The 15,223-nt window shown below is 41.1% G+C and overlaps 1 protein-coding gene across 1 annotated transcript in view; it reads right to left on the bottom strand.

The window, feature by feature from the left end:
- Nucleotides 1–478: 478 nt before the first annotated feature.
- Nucleotides 479–15,223, bottom strand: part of ADORA2B (adenosine A2b receptor) — a 113,974-nt gene continuing 99,229 nt past the window's right edge. The window contains exon 2 of the mRNA XM_033921831.1: nucleotides 479–3,706. Coding sequence (XP_033777722.1) covers nucleotides 2,998–3,706 — 709 coding nt within the window. The 3' untranslated portion in view covers nucleotides 479–2,997. The remainder of the gene's footprint in view (nucleotides 3,707–15,223) is intronic.

Genomic DNA, 15,223 nt, shown 5'->3' with positions numbered 1-15,223 from the left:
TTCAAAATATGTGCTTATATGTAAGTGAATAGTGTAACATTCTGCATTTTTTTAAACCTTAGTGCAAAATATCTTTAAAAATCCTTCATTATTTCTTTCTCTACATTCGTCTCAGTAAAGCTCCTAAAAAGAAGTGGTTAAGGGGGGCTCAAAAAAATGTCACAGGTTATTCCTACACCACACCTTGACCAAATATTGTAGCAAAGAACTGTGATGGTGACAACAGGATCCATCTCCTTTGAGATTGCTGCTCTTGGCCTGTGGCACTCTCCCTTCTCACTTGCTAGGGCTGTGTATCGTTTAGCATCAACCCCCAGCCCTGGCTAACCTGAGGAGCAGGAGCCCCAAGCTGGGAATAAACTCAGGTTTCCTACTTGTAATGCAGAACACTAGCCACAGGGTTGACCTGTGCAAAATTAATATTAAAAAATTGTAAAAGCAAAATTTAAGTAAAATGAATCATTGGGGAGACTTGTGATGTAATACAAAATGTATTTTCCCAGAGTAGACCAGAAACAAAAGGAAATGTGTTTCAGAACACTTAAATGCCAGGTTTACTTTTCTCTGCTTCAACTGAAGTTCCCCACCTGACATTATCCCAAGTTCTCCTCTACTGTCTATTAACTGGCTCCAGTTAGGAGGTTGTGGTTAGCTACTGTTATCTTTTTTTCTTAGCAGGTACACTGGTCCAGGTACTGGGATATACTTTTTCATGTACACAAAAATCCTTGTTAGCTTGCAAAATGGGACGTGATAATACCCTCCCCTCCTCTTTGTTTTAAATAGCCCCCAAGTTGCATGTTCTTAACAATGAAAACTAAATTGTTGCCTCCTCCCCCCAAATATGAGCCATGATTTAAGATGCGTTGCTTTTTTTCTAAGGGAGCAATTTTCACATTCTCCACACTGGAATAAAGATCATATACATTTTTACCCTTATGTTTGCTTTTAAATGTGCTACAGGTAGAAAAGAAGGTACACATAGGCACTTCCTCTACTTTTTCTGTAGGTAGATTTTTGCTAGAATAGTATGGTGAAAATTTGAAAATGCTATTTACATTTACACTTTTTCCTAGTTTAGAGACCATCTTGCTAGAATCTTTACCTGCACTTAACATGTGAGCTAGATAACTGTTGTGGCACAACCACCAGTGTTGAGTAATGACTATGTCCTCCAAATGCCAAAATTCATCATGCATAGTGTTTTGTAAATATAGTTTCCTTACAGAAAGAACTAGATTCAATAAAAGGTGGTACTACTACATGTTAAGTTGCTACAGGTCCCACTTTATCTGCATTAACACATTTTAGTAAATCTTGCCCAAAGAATGCTGCAAAGGATGGTTTACCATATGACTCCAGAAAAGAGGACAGATTGAGATATCCGGGTTTTACTTCCATGCTTTCAATGGAAGTAAAGCCAGACTTCTCTATCTGTCCTCCTTACTTCCATTGCTTTCAGTGGAAGTTAAACCCAGATGTCTCAATCCATCCTCCTTTTTCTGGAACCATATGGTAACTCTAACTTTATGTAAATCACTCTCATACGCCCTGTGGAAGGCTGCATAGCAAACTTTGCACTAAACATTCATCAGATTCTAATATTTTAGGAAGATGTTGACAGAATCCAAAACAGTTTGTACATCTAGGAAAGCCGAGGACTTTACAAAGTATTAGCAAACAAGTTCCTGACAGGCAATAGGATCCATTCTAAACACTATTCTCCGCTTCAATAAAAACTTTGTGCAATACACAGCCAGCCATCTAGAACTAGAGTCTCAAACTTGGAAAAGAGGCAAAGGGCATCAGTACTGGAATATTAAGGCAATGTATTAGGAAGAGCGCATCACAAGCAGCACTGTGGGAAGCTGATAAACACAACAGAATCAATATTGGGCCTATCACTGGTGAGGTAATACGTCAGTTATAAGTGACTAGGGCAACAATCACAAAATTACATAAGTGGTACCCAATGTATGGCAATAAATCCATCACATTGAAACACAGCCTAAAGCATACAAAACATCTGAGGGAAAGCCGACATGGAGCAAAAACAGACAGTCCAGACTAAATACAGTTAAAGTTATTTGAGCATTAAGTAAAGTTTGAGATTAATAGTGGTTTGATTTTTTTTTTTTTTAACTCTTGTCTGTGGAAATCCTCATTTTGTAATCTTTGAACCCTTTATAATAAAAATGAAATACGAGTGTCCTTAGGACCTTTTGAATGGGTGTACCACCCAACTAATTTTACCGATCTAGTACTAACTAAACAGAAAATTTTAGAATACTGTTCAATACTTCCCTGCCCCCACCTGGCTATTGCTTCAGGCTGGCAAAAATTTCTGGGGCGAATGCTAAAGTATTTGAACAAAACAATGGAAAATATAGTTAACCTGTGCAAGATTCTCCCTAATAATGAAATACAAATAGCATGACATAGACCAAGGCTCATTTTAAATCCTTAGGCTGAAGGCTTTTTTCTTTTCTCTCTCTTTCAAACATAGTAGGACAATGCAGAGATTGAACTGGCAAATCTGGCTGTATGACTATTGATATCTGTCTTGTGGAGATACACCTGCAATAGGACCCATTTATGATTGTAATTACACCAGAGCATAAAACGAGAGATCAAACTAGCCATATATTCTTAAGTAACTTGCTGATGGTAGAAGTCCGACAATTGTTGGACTCAAAGGTTACAAACTGGACACTCACCTACACCTACCACTCCTCCACAGACAATGTTATTTTTTAAATATAATGCGTTTCAGATTTTATCTCTGATATTTAATTGCACAAATCAGAAATCTGCAATGTTATCTAAATAGTTCTGTTATAAAGATATTATTCATTTGCCATGGTAGATGGTCTCTCGAATCAACAAGGATAACAGATGAATATGTACATTTACAAGGAGAGGCACATGGGGTAAATTTTTTCTGTAAAATAAACTGAATGACCAAGTGTGTGCTGATGCCCTTTGCCCTTCTTGGCATCACAAAAATGTATTGCTTGTGGCTACACTGCTGATGTGCAGTTCTTTGCCTGGGTTGCCATTGGTATTAGGGCACTTTGAGAAATTGTCTGCTTTGCAAATAATGTACTTGTAAAGGATTTTACGGAATGTGTAGCGAAAGTCTCTTATCTTGTAAGCATAAATGATAGGATTAACCACAGAGTTAGCATGGGACAGAATGATAGCCATGTTCATCAACCATTCATGTTTTGTAGTGGAATGTGGCCAGCCAAAGAGAGTAATGCAGTTTAGGATGTGAACTGGCAGCCAGCAAAAAGCAAAGAGTCCCACAATAATAGCTAATGATTTGGCAGCAGTCACCTCTTTCTGCAGGGTGGTTCTGGAGTTATCCACATTAATACACTTCATCTCAATCTGCCGCAGCTGTTTTCGGGCCACCATGAAGATTTTAATGTATATCCCAAGCATGATGAACAGTGGTGGCAAAACGCAGCAAAAGAAGTTAAAATATACCATGTACTTCATGTTCACTACGGTCTCAAACAAGCATTGGACAGAGCAGCTTTGGTTGTCCATATAGGCAGTCATGTTGGCTGTTCTGTTCCTGTAACAAGCTTGGTCTTGACCATTCCAGCCCATAAGTGGTGTTAGTCCAATCAGAAATGAGAGGATCCAGAAGATGGTAATCGTTGTTCTTGCTCGTTTTCCTGTCACCAAACTTTTGTATCTACAAGGACAAAACCAACAAGAAAAAATAAAGCATGAGATACCCAGAATGTAAAAATCTTCAGAAAATCTTGATAGCCAAGCTTGTCAGTAAAAGTACACTTACTATATTACTTGCACAATTAAGTTTTTCACGTTTCAAAAGTATCAGCTAACTACTAATGCAGCCTATTTTGCCATGAGGTGGATTTTGGAAGACTTACAAACTAGAATTGACACATCTCAGGTTCAACTAATAGTTTAGAAAGGTTCTGCCGACATAGAGTGTTTGTTTGCTTACAAGTTGTTGATATACTGTGAAGGCTAAAACAATAGTGTCTACACAATTTACAATGCTAAACCAACCAAACAGAGAAGCAGCAAGAAAGGAGAATATCTGCCTGCTGTCCCCAGATAACACCTGTTACGGTAAGTAACTGTGCTATATAATTGGATTGTGTTCTGAAAACAACTGCCTCTTCTTTGTTCTAAGTAGAAGTAAAATTGGAGTTTTGGATTTACCTACAGTGTGGTCTGCATTATTCTGAGAAGAGAGTGAAAGTCTGGTGCTTGCTTGTTCTGGGATCCAGTTCCATGAGTGGGTCCCAGCTCTAGTCCTAACAAATAAATGATATTTGTGTGCCTCTTCCCAGCATCCAAGTAAGCAAGGGATTACACAAGTAACAATCTAAACTTGCCAAACCATAAGAGTTCAATTTAAAAATCTCTAGAATAATTTTGTCTTGAGAATTTCATCAATCATCTTTTGAGATATCTCACATCTAACAGAGAGAGGAAAACCATTTCACACATCTATAGCTTTGTGGGAAAATGCTAATTTGAGTAATCCTTAAAAGAGGGAAACATCAATGTTAAGGTGGACTGTATCTTTAATGTTCTTCCAAATGGGATTTGAATTAATTTTGTCACACTTTCTAGTGCTAGACCACATAGTATCTTAAACGTCAGACATACTGACTTATGCATTATATAAGCTTTTCCTGGAAGCACAATGCAGAATTGCATCAGTTGCACAGAATTCCCTTTTCCCATGCAGCATCAGCAGCAATTCCCAGTGGCTAACCTGGATGTCTCAGCGACAGAGAATGACGTGACAATTTGGATACCATCCCCATATCATTCTTTAAGAAGAGAGGAGAGAATCTGAGTATGAATGAACACAACCACTAACCCTAAAGCCTTGCATTGAAGAATGCTGGTGTAGAAGGACTGGAGTTGAGATAGACACTAAAGAATGACATGGGATGGTTTCCTATGGGGACGGTGACAAATTCTGTCACCGTGTCATTCTCTAGAGGGGAGGCTTCTGCGTTAGCAGCAGGCAGCATGTGAGAGTTGCTGCCGATACCATGACCTGAAGAAGCAAGCCTTGGAGGATAGAAACAAAAGTTGTTGACACAGGAGGAGGGAAGAGGTGAGAGGAAGGAAATTAGATGGCACAGGGGGGCGGGGAGGATGAGAAGAAAGATGCTGGCACAGGGAGGAGAGGGAGACACACATGGAGAGAGGATGAAATTGCACATAATGGAGGGAAGGAAGGGAAAGATTTACACATGGCACAAGAAAGGGAGAGAGATGTTGGACATGGGGTGGATGAGAGGGAGGGAGAGATACGCATGAGGGTGAGAGGAGGGAGATGTTGGGTCTAAGAGCAGAGTGGAGTGATGCCTGGAAATGGAGTGAAGGAAGAGAGTGGGAAAAATGCTGGACCATGAGGGAGTACAGCAGGGAAGAGATAGGGAGATGTCAAGCTTTGAGGGTGGGGAGGGAAGGGAGAGAGCAAGCAGATACTGGGCTATAAGGGTGAAGGAAGGAAGGCGCTGAGAATGGTAGAATACGGGGGAGGAGAGGGTGACAAAGAAACAGATGAGAGGATAAATATAACGGTAGAAATTTGGTAATGGAGGTGCATTGACGATGAAAGGGAATGGAGGGCTGAGGAAGGAATGAGATGGGGAATGGAAGAAACAATAGAAATTTGATAGGTAGCTGAAAAATGTAAAAGGAGAAGGCAGAAAAGAACTAAAAAGAATGATCAATATATCTTAGGCAGGTGTAATAAAGGAATAGACAGGAGAGAGTAGAAAAGACAAATGAATAGCTGTCACTTTCCCCTCCCACCTACACTCTCCCCTCTTTTCTCTCCCTTTCCTCTCCCACCTACCTATTACACCTCCCCTCTCCCTCGCTTCCTCTCCTTACAATCGCCTTGAGCCTTTATAGGTATGCAGGGATCTCAAAGTCCCTCCTTGAGGGCCGCAATCCAGTCGGGTTTTCAGGATTTCCCCAATGAATATGCATTGAAAGCAGTGCATGCACATAGATCTCATGCATATTCATTGGGGAAATCTTGAAAACCCGACTGGATTGCGGCCCTCAAGGAGGGACTTTGAGACCCCTGGGTATGAGCGACGCACAAATAGAAGATTAGATTAGAATTAGCAGACAATAGGAAAATGAAACTGGAACCAATATGATAGAAAAATAAAACATCCAAACAAAGGTAGAAGAAAAATGAAATATTGATAATAGCAAAAATATTGTTTAAATTTTGACAAACTTTGCAGAATTTGCTAATTGTGCAGAAATTTGAAATTTTTTTCACAGAATTTTAAATTTTTTGTGTGTAGAATTCCACCAGGAGTAGTGGATGCACTTTTCAAGTAACGGACTCACCATGTTACCTGCAGTGGCAGAAAGTAGGAGTGCTCCTACACTGTCTATCCTGCAGGTAACATGCTGCCTGTGCAACAAGTGTCTTGTCGTGTGGTAATGCAGGGCTGTTCTGGGCACAACCCCTGTATGTACTGCACAGACTGTAGGTTTTTATATCAATTTTATGTTACCACAAACTTGTATGCATGTTCCAGCATTTTACAAGTGTTGGTTTCTTTTGCGGTCCTTTTTCCGCATTGTGTGATAGCAATTATTTGGAGTGTAGCATTGTTATTGGTGTATCCATTACAAAGCTCTTTATGTGTATGTACAATCTGACACATTATATGACTTGAATTGGACTCCTGATGAAGGCAATTGGCCGAAACACTCCATGTGTTGAGTCCATTATGTGAAAAAGCCATAATAAAGAGCATTTTTATCTAATCACCTCTGCATGTGCTTTGCCTTGACTTCCACTTGTCTCTTACAAAAGAAAGCATTACTAAATATAGAACTTATACTGTTCATACTTTACTTGAGAAATACAAGGCTTGTATAGATTTCATAGAGAACAAGTGATGAGGAGTGCACTGTTGAGCAGAAGATACCAGTAAGTAAAGAACATTACAATGCATACTAGAGAATGACACAGTGAGAAAGTTTGTTCCTGTCCCCACAGACACTGTCCTCATCCCGTCCCCACAGGCCCCATCTCCATCCTCATCCTGTCCCTGCGAGCTCTGTCCCCATTTGCACAAGTCTCGAACACTTATGATTTTATAGTTAAATCTTTTTATTAAAAGTATATAAAGTATGAAACTCTTATTCTGCGTTCCTCTAATCCTAATATCATTCCTAATAAAAGTTTTTAAACATTCTGCTCACTACTGCCACTCGCCTTATAATCTGTAACTGGAAGGATAATAGCTTAATTTTAGTGAGTGGTGGAGTTTTGTGTGTTCTATACGAAAATATGAAAGTATCGCTTTAAAATCTTGTAAAATAATACACTTTCATAAAACTTGGGCGCCCTTTGATAATTTCTGTTGGTTTTAATTTCTGTTGCTTTTTTTGCCTTGTGTATAGTTTGCAGCTTGACTGCATATTTAAGTAACTATCTATATAACATATATTGCTTGTAAATATGTTTATGTGCTTCTATTATTAATTTTAAAAATGCAATAAAATTATTTTTTTTTTAAATATAGAAAGGGACAATATTCTGTACAACTGTTTATAAATCACAAATAGAGCCTTCCATTTCTATCTGGTTTTGGTACAAAGATTCAGTTGCCTATGTTTTTACATCACCTGGGAAGGTAATTGGATTGTCTTTCAGACATGGGTGTAGAAGAACACCTAAAATGTGCAGTGGATGAACAGGAAAATAAGTGTTTATTAAATGTTCCTTGATGCCACTAACGATGGATGAATCTGTTGCAGTATCAGTAAGATGCTTGAGCAGTTGGACACATAATGGAAGGACACTGCAGATGACAGACAATATACAAATGATGTCATTTAACAGTAATTCATTGAAATCCAAAAGCAGCTTCTGCAGTGGTTTTTTTTTAAATCATTTCATTGAATTGCCAGTTGCCTAAGATGTGTTGTCTCAAGTTTCTAGAGAATGATACAGGGACAAAGTTTGTCGTGCCGACTCTGTCCTCGTCCTCATGTCATTTTCTAATGCATGCAGTGCCCTGCAGACCTCTGTAGTCTTTGGTTGAGAAATGTTAAGTTGGTCACTCACACACTGAAGTGCACAATGGAGTGTTAAGGTTTCTCTTCAAACTGAATAACATGAACTATTGTTCTCTACCTCTTTTTGGCTGAGATCTAAAAATCTGAGCTTTGAGTGGAAAATCTATATAACGTGGGAGCTGAAAGCTTAATGTGCCATCTGATCCCACTGGGGATCTGAAAAACATTTTCATAACAGGATTAAGGTATTTTGCAATAAAGGGAACCACAAGCACTTAATGTATCCTTTTGTGTGTTAAAGGCATGATCTTAGTCAACAGGGTTTTTCGTTTGTGCCACATAATTACAAACAAAAGTAGTTAATAAATACAATGGGCACCATTTTAGGTATAGGTGGTGCTTGACCAGCAGGAAAATTCAACTAGCCAGACTTAAAAAGAAATGATGCCATAATAAATAATGAATGCAATCCAATTACTTTCTAAACCATAAGTTTTCTGTTGGGGGAAGGGGGTGATTTTTCAATTGCAAATGTCAATTCAGTTGTTTTTCCAATGCTATAGATAGGACATTTTAGACCAGACATGTCAAACTCTGGCCCGAGGTGTAATAAAATTTGGCCTGCCAAACAATTACAAATTTGCACTTAAGCTGGCCCACTGTAGGTTCACACGGCTTCCTGGTCTCACATTAAAGTAGTCTGAGGATCGCCGGTCGGCCGTAGCGATCCTAGCAGGCTTCTGTAGCCTCCGCAGCACATTCCCTCTGCCGCAGTCCTGTACGTCAGAGGAGGGGCAGGACTGCGGCAGAGGGAACATGCGGAAGCCGACAGCAGCCTGCTAGGATCGCTACAGCTGATTGGCGATCCTCTGCAGGCTGCTTTAATGTGAGGCCAGGATGGAGGGAGGGAAGGAACAGAGGGCCAAATCTTGGGACAAAAGAAAATATGCCAGACCTTCAGGGGAGGAAGGGAAACGGAGACCCTGATAAGCGAGTTATCAGAAGACAACCAGAGCCTGGGATCACAACATGAATAATGATCAGACAACAAAAGATAGGAAAAAATCATTTTATTTTCTGTTTTGCGATTACAATATGTCAGATTTGAAATATGTATCCTGCCAGAGCTAGTGTTAGACAGCATGTGTGAACGAGGACCTAAAAGAGAGAGAGGAAAAGTCTTTTTTTTATTTATTTTTTTTACATCACAGAGCCGGCGTGAGGTTGGAGGGGTTGTAACCCTATACTAAGACTAAGGGGTCCTTTTAATAAGGTGCGCATTTAGCGCTCACTAAATCGGCTAGCCTACCTTAATAAAAGGATCCCTAAGTATCTTAATAAAAAATTCAGGCCACGACTTAGCCTATGTTTTAGATTTCAGCCCCTTATGTGATTGAGTTTGACACCACTGTTCTAGACCGATAGGTAGTGTCCCCATGGCCATGTGCCAACTACAGAAGGAATCCATTCACTCTGGATTTTTCCTTTTGCCTCTGCTGCATTTCACTGGGCTGCTTAGTTCCACCTGCAGTTCTTCCCTTCTGCGCGCATGCCTGCAGGAGTGTTTCTTCTCTCCTCACTTTATTATATATATGGGGGTTTGGCAAAGCTGCTAGTTCTGTGCAGCTGGCTGAGGGCATTCCGCAGCCTAAGAAACGCAAAGTTAAGTCATCAGAGACTCCAAGGCGTCTCTTAGTGGTGTTGCTCTTTTGGATACATCTTTGGCTCAACCAGTTGCTGTTCTTGCGCTGCCTGGTCCTGATCTGGGGGGTCCTAATGATGACCAGCTTGCTGACCCCTTATTTACAGGCACAGAGCTTCCCGGGATGGGAGATCAGGGACTGTGTGCTGGATCTGCGGATCCCTCTGGGGTTTTGGAACCTGGGGATGATCTCATGGTTCTGTGTTTATTTAATTTCTGAGTCTTTGCAGGAGTTGAATTTAGTCATTCAGCCTGCTCCGTCCACATCTTCTTCCTGCTTTGTGGTGTGCACTCGCAGTCTGCCACATTTCCCTGGCACCCTGATATGAGCATTCTGGTCTCGGAGCAGTATGACCCCTCTGGAAGGTGCTCTTAAGATAGCAAGAGCTAGGTCACACTTGTATCCTCTGGCACAGGAGTGTCAGCATCTTTTAGGTCAGCCCAGGATGAATTCTATAGTTGCACAGGTGACTAAATGCAGCTGCTTTAGGCATCAAAGCTGTTCTCCTCAACTTCTTTTGGCTGGGACAGATTATATTGCTAACGCATTGTAAGACCTTATGTGAGTTTTGGCAAAGGTGTCAGCGTACTCCATCTCTGCTCACAGGATGCTCTGGATCAGACAATGGGCTGGTGATTCCACTTCCAAGGTTACTTTGTCTAGATTTCCCTTTAAGGGGCAGTTATTGTTTGGCAAAGGCCTGGACAACCTCATGGACTCTGGATGGACTGTCACTCTAAGACTCGGCCTGATAGCAGACCCAGGACCTCTAGAGGATCTGGTCATTCTAATTTTTGTGGCTCCTGGCAATCCCACCCCTATGCAAGTGCCATGTCGCAGAGATTTTCCTAGTGCTCCTGACGATATGCTGATTACAGGCGATCCCAACCTTCCACCTCCCGTTATGTGCCCGCTGCCATAAAAGCACAATGATGCCAGGCTGAGCGATACTCCTCTACAGATAGGGGGCAAGCACTCAGCATTTCTTCCTGCCTCGATTCGCATTTTGTCCAACCACTGGTCTTGGACTTTATTTGGTTGAGTTACAAGCTGGATTTACCTGGCCTCTGACAGATTGGTTTGTGGACTCTCCCACAGGTTGTCCGGACAAAGTGCTCAAGGTTCAAACCACCATTCTGCACTTGCTGGATATTCAACCTATACAGCTGGTGCCACCTGAATGCTCAGGCAGATACTCTATATACTTTATTATGCCAAAGACGAGGCCTATTCTGGATCTTCAGCATGTGAATGCAGCTCTCAAGGTTCCACACTTTCGCATAGAGACCGTGCACTCAGTCATTGCAACAATGGCCCCGGGAGAGTCTAGAATGTCTCACCTATCTACTGGAAAAGAGCTTACCAGGGTAAGTACATAATCTCTTTATAACTCTAACTGTAAAATGGAACTAACAAAAACACACTTAAAACCAGATTACAAAGTTCATTTTGTATTATAACAGAAACAGAACTCACTCCCACCTAGGCAGAAAAAGGCCACTTTTAATAAGCAAGAATAAAATCCCTTTAGAACAGCAGAGCTCTTCCAATGTGCTTTTTGCTACGAGCTAGACATGATTTGTTGCCTGCTAGTCTCTGAGGTAACAATTTCTGTAGCCATTCATTTCTTCATTCTGTCATAACTTTCTAAGTTTGACAGGTTTCCCTGTAGCCTTCTGTGTCATCTACCACATAAATTCAGATCTTGGATTTTAAATAGTTGCTGCCACTACATTACTTTTCAGCCATAAAAAAAATAACTGATCCTAAATCATAAACCCATCTTAGCCTGTTATTTAATAATAAACTGTTCTCTAGCCTGGCTGAGAAGACAAACTGCTTGTGCATTGTGCTGTATTATACCACTAAGGGCTGACTCACATTCTGCTGAACATGTGAAATGTCAGGTTTGGATTAGAATTAGTAATTTCGATTACAAAGAAATGGGTATTGATTCTCGGTATGTATCACATTAGGATAAAAACTTATATTGAAAAATTTGCACTGTAACTGACAAATTTAACCTGTAAACTGCATATTTAATTAATTAATTTGTTTTCTATCCCATTGTCCTCAGAACGGGTTACAGGTTTAACATACAATACATAATTTCCGTACAAATTTTTATCCTAACTTGATAACATACTAGGGTCTAATATTAGTATACATAATATGGAGTTTACTGGTTACAGTTTGCTATAGTTATCCTTACGGTGCAAAGTTTTCAGTACAAGTTATATCCTAATTTGACACACAGAAAGTTACAGTATATGATACAAATTATCCTTAAGTGACACATACTGGTTCTGATACCAATATACATTTCTTTGTAGTCTAGGGTCAAGGGCAGGGATTTAGGTGAAGAGATGTTTTTATTGCTTTTCTAATGCCGAAAAGTCCTTCAAAGGATCTGATCTGCACGGGCAGTCGATTTCAGTGGCTCGGTATGAAGTAGGAGTAGGACCGTTGCTTTGCGGATTGCAGTTGAAGGGCATGACCAGGTGGCATTTTATGTATATTGGTTTTCAAGTTTATTAAAATTTTGATGAAACGCAAATCAAGATTTCTAAGCGTTTTACAATTTGTATTAAAAAGGGGAAAAACAATGAACAAATAAGTACCAACTAAACCTGAAACAATAGGAAAGTGGGGAGAGCTACAATTTAAAAGTAAAGCGAACAAGAAGGAGCTGTACTGGAAAAAACTTGTACTGTAACTATGGCAAATTATAACCTATTAATTGTGTATTATGTATGTTAGCCTGTTACTCATTCTGAGCTCTTTGGGGAGGACGTGATGAAAAACTAAATAAATAACTTAAGTACCTTATTGATTTTGGAGGGAGAAGTGACAAGGGTGCATTTGTAAAAATTTCTTTCCATTTTAAAGGACTGTTCATGGTTCAATACATGGAATGTTGCTACTCCTTGGGTTTTGGCCAGGTACTAGGGACATGGATTGGCCACGAGAATATGCTACTGGGCTTGATGGATCATTGGTCTGACCCAATAAGGCTATTCTTATGTTCTCAAGTCTCCATAAATTCTGTATAAAGTGACTTAATTTGTACACAGAAATTTTTCTGCAAAACGTAATAGGCCTAATTGGCACTGATAATTGGCAATTATACCTAATTACTACTAGATATGATAAGACAAATTTAAATACCTACATAGCATAAATGCGCATGAGACAACTTTGGAATGAGAGGGCACAGGATGACGTTAAGAGGTTACTCCTGAGCCTATCACCTAAGGAAATACCATTTTACAGAAAGGGTGATAGATGCATGGAATAGTCTCCCGGTAGAGGTGGTGGAGACAAAGACTGTGTCTGAATTCAAGAAAGCATGAGAAGGGCACATGGGATCTCTTAGGGAAAGAAGGAGAAGCTGCGGATAAGCTGACTGACTGGGCCATTTGGCCTGAAAAGACAGCCTGAAAAGTCAGCCATTCCCTCCCTTATGTATCATGCTCTACTATCCTATAATATTGTAGTTCACCTCCCTACTCAGTCACCATGTCTGACCTACCCCCTTTCTCTATCTGCTTTTTGTATATTTAGATTGTGAGCCACCTGTCTTTTGTACAATGGGTGGGATATAAATCCCAACAAGCAATTGGGCATGATATTATTTTATCACTGCACACTTCAATCTATTCTCTTCTATTGGGAAGAGGTAGCATAATATCAATATCCAAAATTGGAGAAAAAAATAGTTTACAACTATTAAGGAGCTCATCATAACAGCTAAGACTGAAAGCCAGTAAGCTCACTTTTCATCATAAGTCATAGAAAAAAACTCCACAAGAATCAAAACTGGAAATGCTCCTCCTTGACCAATAGGCCAAAGACACACATCAATATATATTAAATCAGTTCATCCAAATATATTGCAAAATATGGGATTCTGAAGAATACAGTACATTTAGTCCGTATGGTTCAAAAGAGTATTGTCTCTGGACAGATTAAATTCATATACTTACCTCTAATCTGGCAGTTCTTCATTATGAATAAATCTTCCTCACACATACCAATTCTAGGCTTTCAAGAGAATCTTGAAGAGGGCAGGAGCTGGAAGGTCTTGAGCATGCACAGATGCTCTAGGCCCCACAGCGGCCCAGCACAGAACATTGGCGGCAGGCTCTTTCAGCACCAGCACGCCTATGGTTAGCACAGTAGTCAGTGGGAGAAGGTGGGCAGCAACACTGATCATTTTGTTCACGAAAGGAGGAGAGCAGCGCTGGTGGCCTTGGGGGGGGGGCAATTTGCAATAGAGGATAGCAGCATTGGTGACCTCGGGGAGGGGGGATTTGGATTTGAGGGTAGCAGTGCTGGTGGTCTTGGGGAGAAGGTTTGGAGTGGAGGGTAGCAGTAGTAAAGAGGGGATTTTTTTTTTCCAGTTGCTTGAGAATTCCAGTTAACTGGGATTCTACTGTGATTGAGGTGGAAATCAGACACAACCTTAGGCAAAAATTTAGGATGGGTGTGAAGAACCACCTTGTCATGATGAAACAGTAAAAGGTGGATCCGCAACCAAAGCCTGCAGCTCACTAATCCGGCGAGCGGACGTGAGCGCAAGCAAAAAGACCACCTTCCAAGTGAGAAACTTAAGATGAGATTTGTCGATAGGCTCAAAAGGAGGCTTCATCAGTTGAGCTAAGACCACATTAAGATCCCAAACTACAGGAGGAGGTTTCAGAGGAGGGTGAACATTCACGAGACCCCTCATGAAACGAGTTACCAGAGGATGAAGAGAAAGAGACCGACCCTCGAGATGCCGATGGAACGCCGCAATGGCACTGAGATGCACCCGAATGGAAGTCGTCTTCAGCCCAGACTTAGACAGATGGAACAAATATTCCAGCACCGAAGACACCGGAACTGAACTCGGGTCCAGATGGTTCGAGGAACACCAGGATGAAAATCTGGTCCACTTCTGGGAATAACAAAGCCTAGTCGAGACCTTGTGCGAGGCTTCCAAAATCTCCCTCACCGACTGAGAAACAGGAACCGAAGTCAAGGGGAAAGGAACCAAGCGGTCAGATGTAAAGACTGAAGATTGGGATGTAACAGCGACCCCCGACTCTGAGACAGCAGAGAGGGAAAAACAGGCAGAAGCAGAGGCTCCCTGACACTGAGTTGAAGGAGCAGGGAGAACCAGGGTTGACGAGGCCAACGAGGCGCAATGAGAATCATAGTGGCTCTGGTCAATTTGAGATGTACCAACGTTCTCAAGATCAGAGGAAAAGGAGGGAACGCATAAAGGAACCTCCCCCCCCAGTCAAGAAGGAAGGCATCGGCCTCGAGACGGTCCCGGGAGTACATCCGAGAACAATAGAGGGGCAGTTTGCGAGTCTCCGGGGAGGCAAACAGATCCACCTGAGGAGTCCCCCAGCGGTCGAAGATCTCGCATAGAACCCAGGAGTTCAGCGACCACTCGTGCAGCTGGA

Source organism: Geotrypetes seraphini, chromosome 15, assembly GCF_902459505.1.
Source record: "Geotrypetes seraphini chromosome 15, aGeoSer1.1, whole genome shotgun sequence".
In the NCBI taxonomy this organism is placed as follows: Eukaryota; Metazoa; Chordata; class Amphibia; order Gymnophiona; family Dermophiidae; genus Geotrypetes; species Geotrypetes seraphini.
This window is presented reverse-complemented; position numbering and strand designations above follow the sequence as displayed.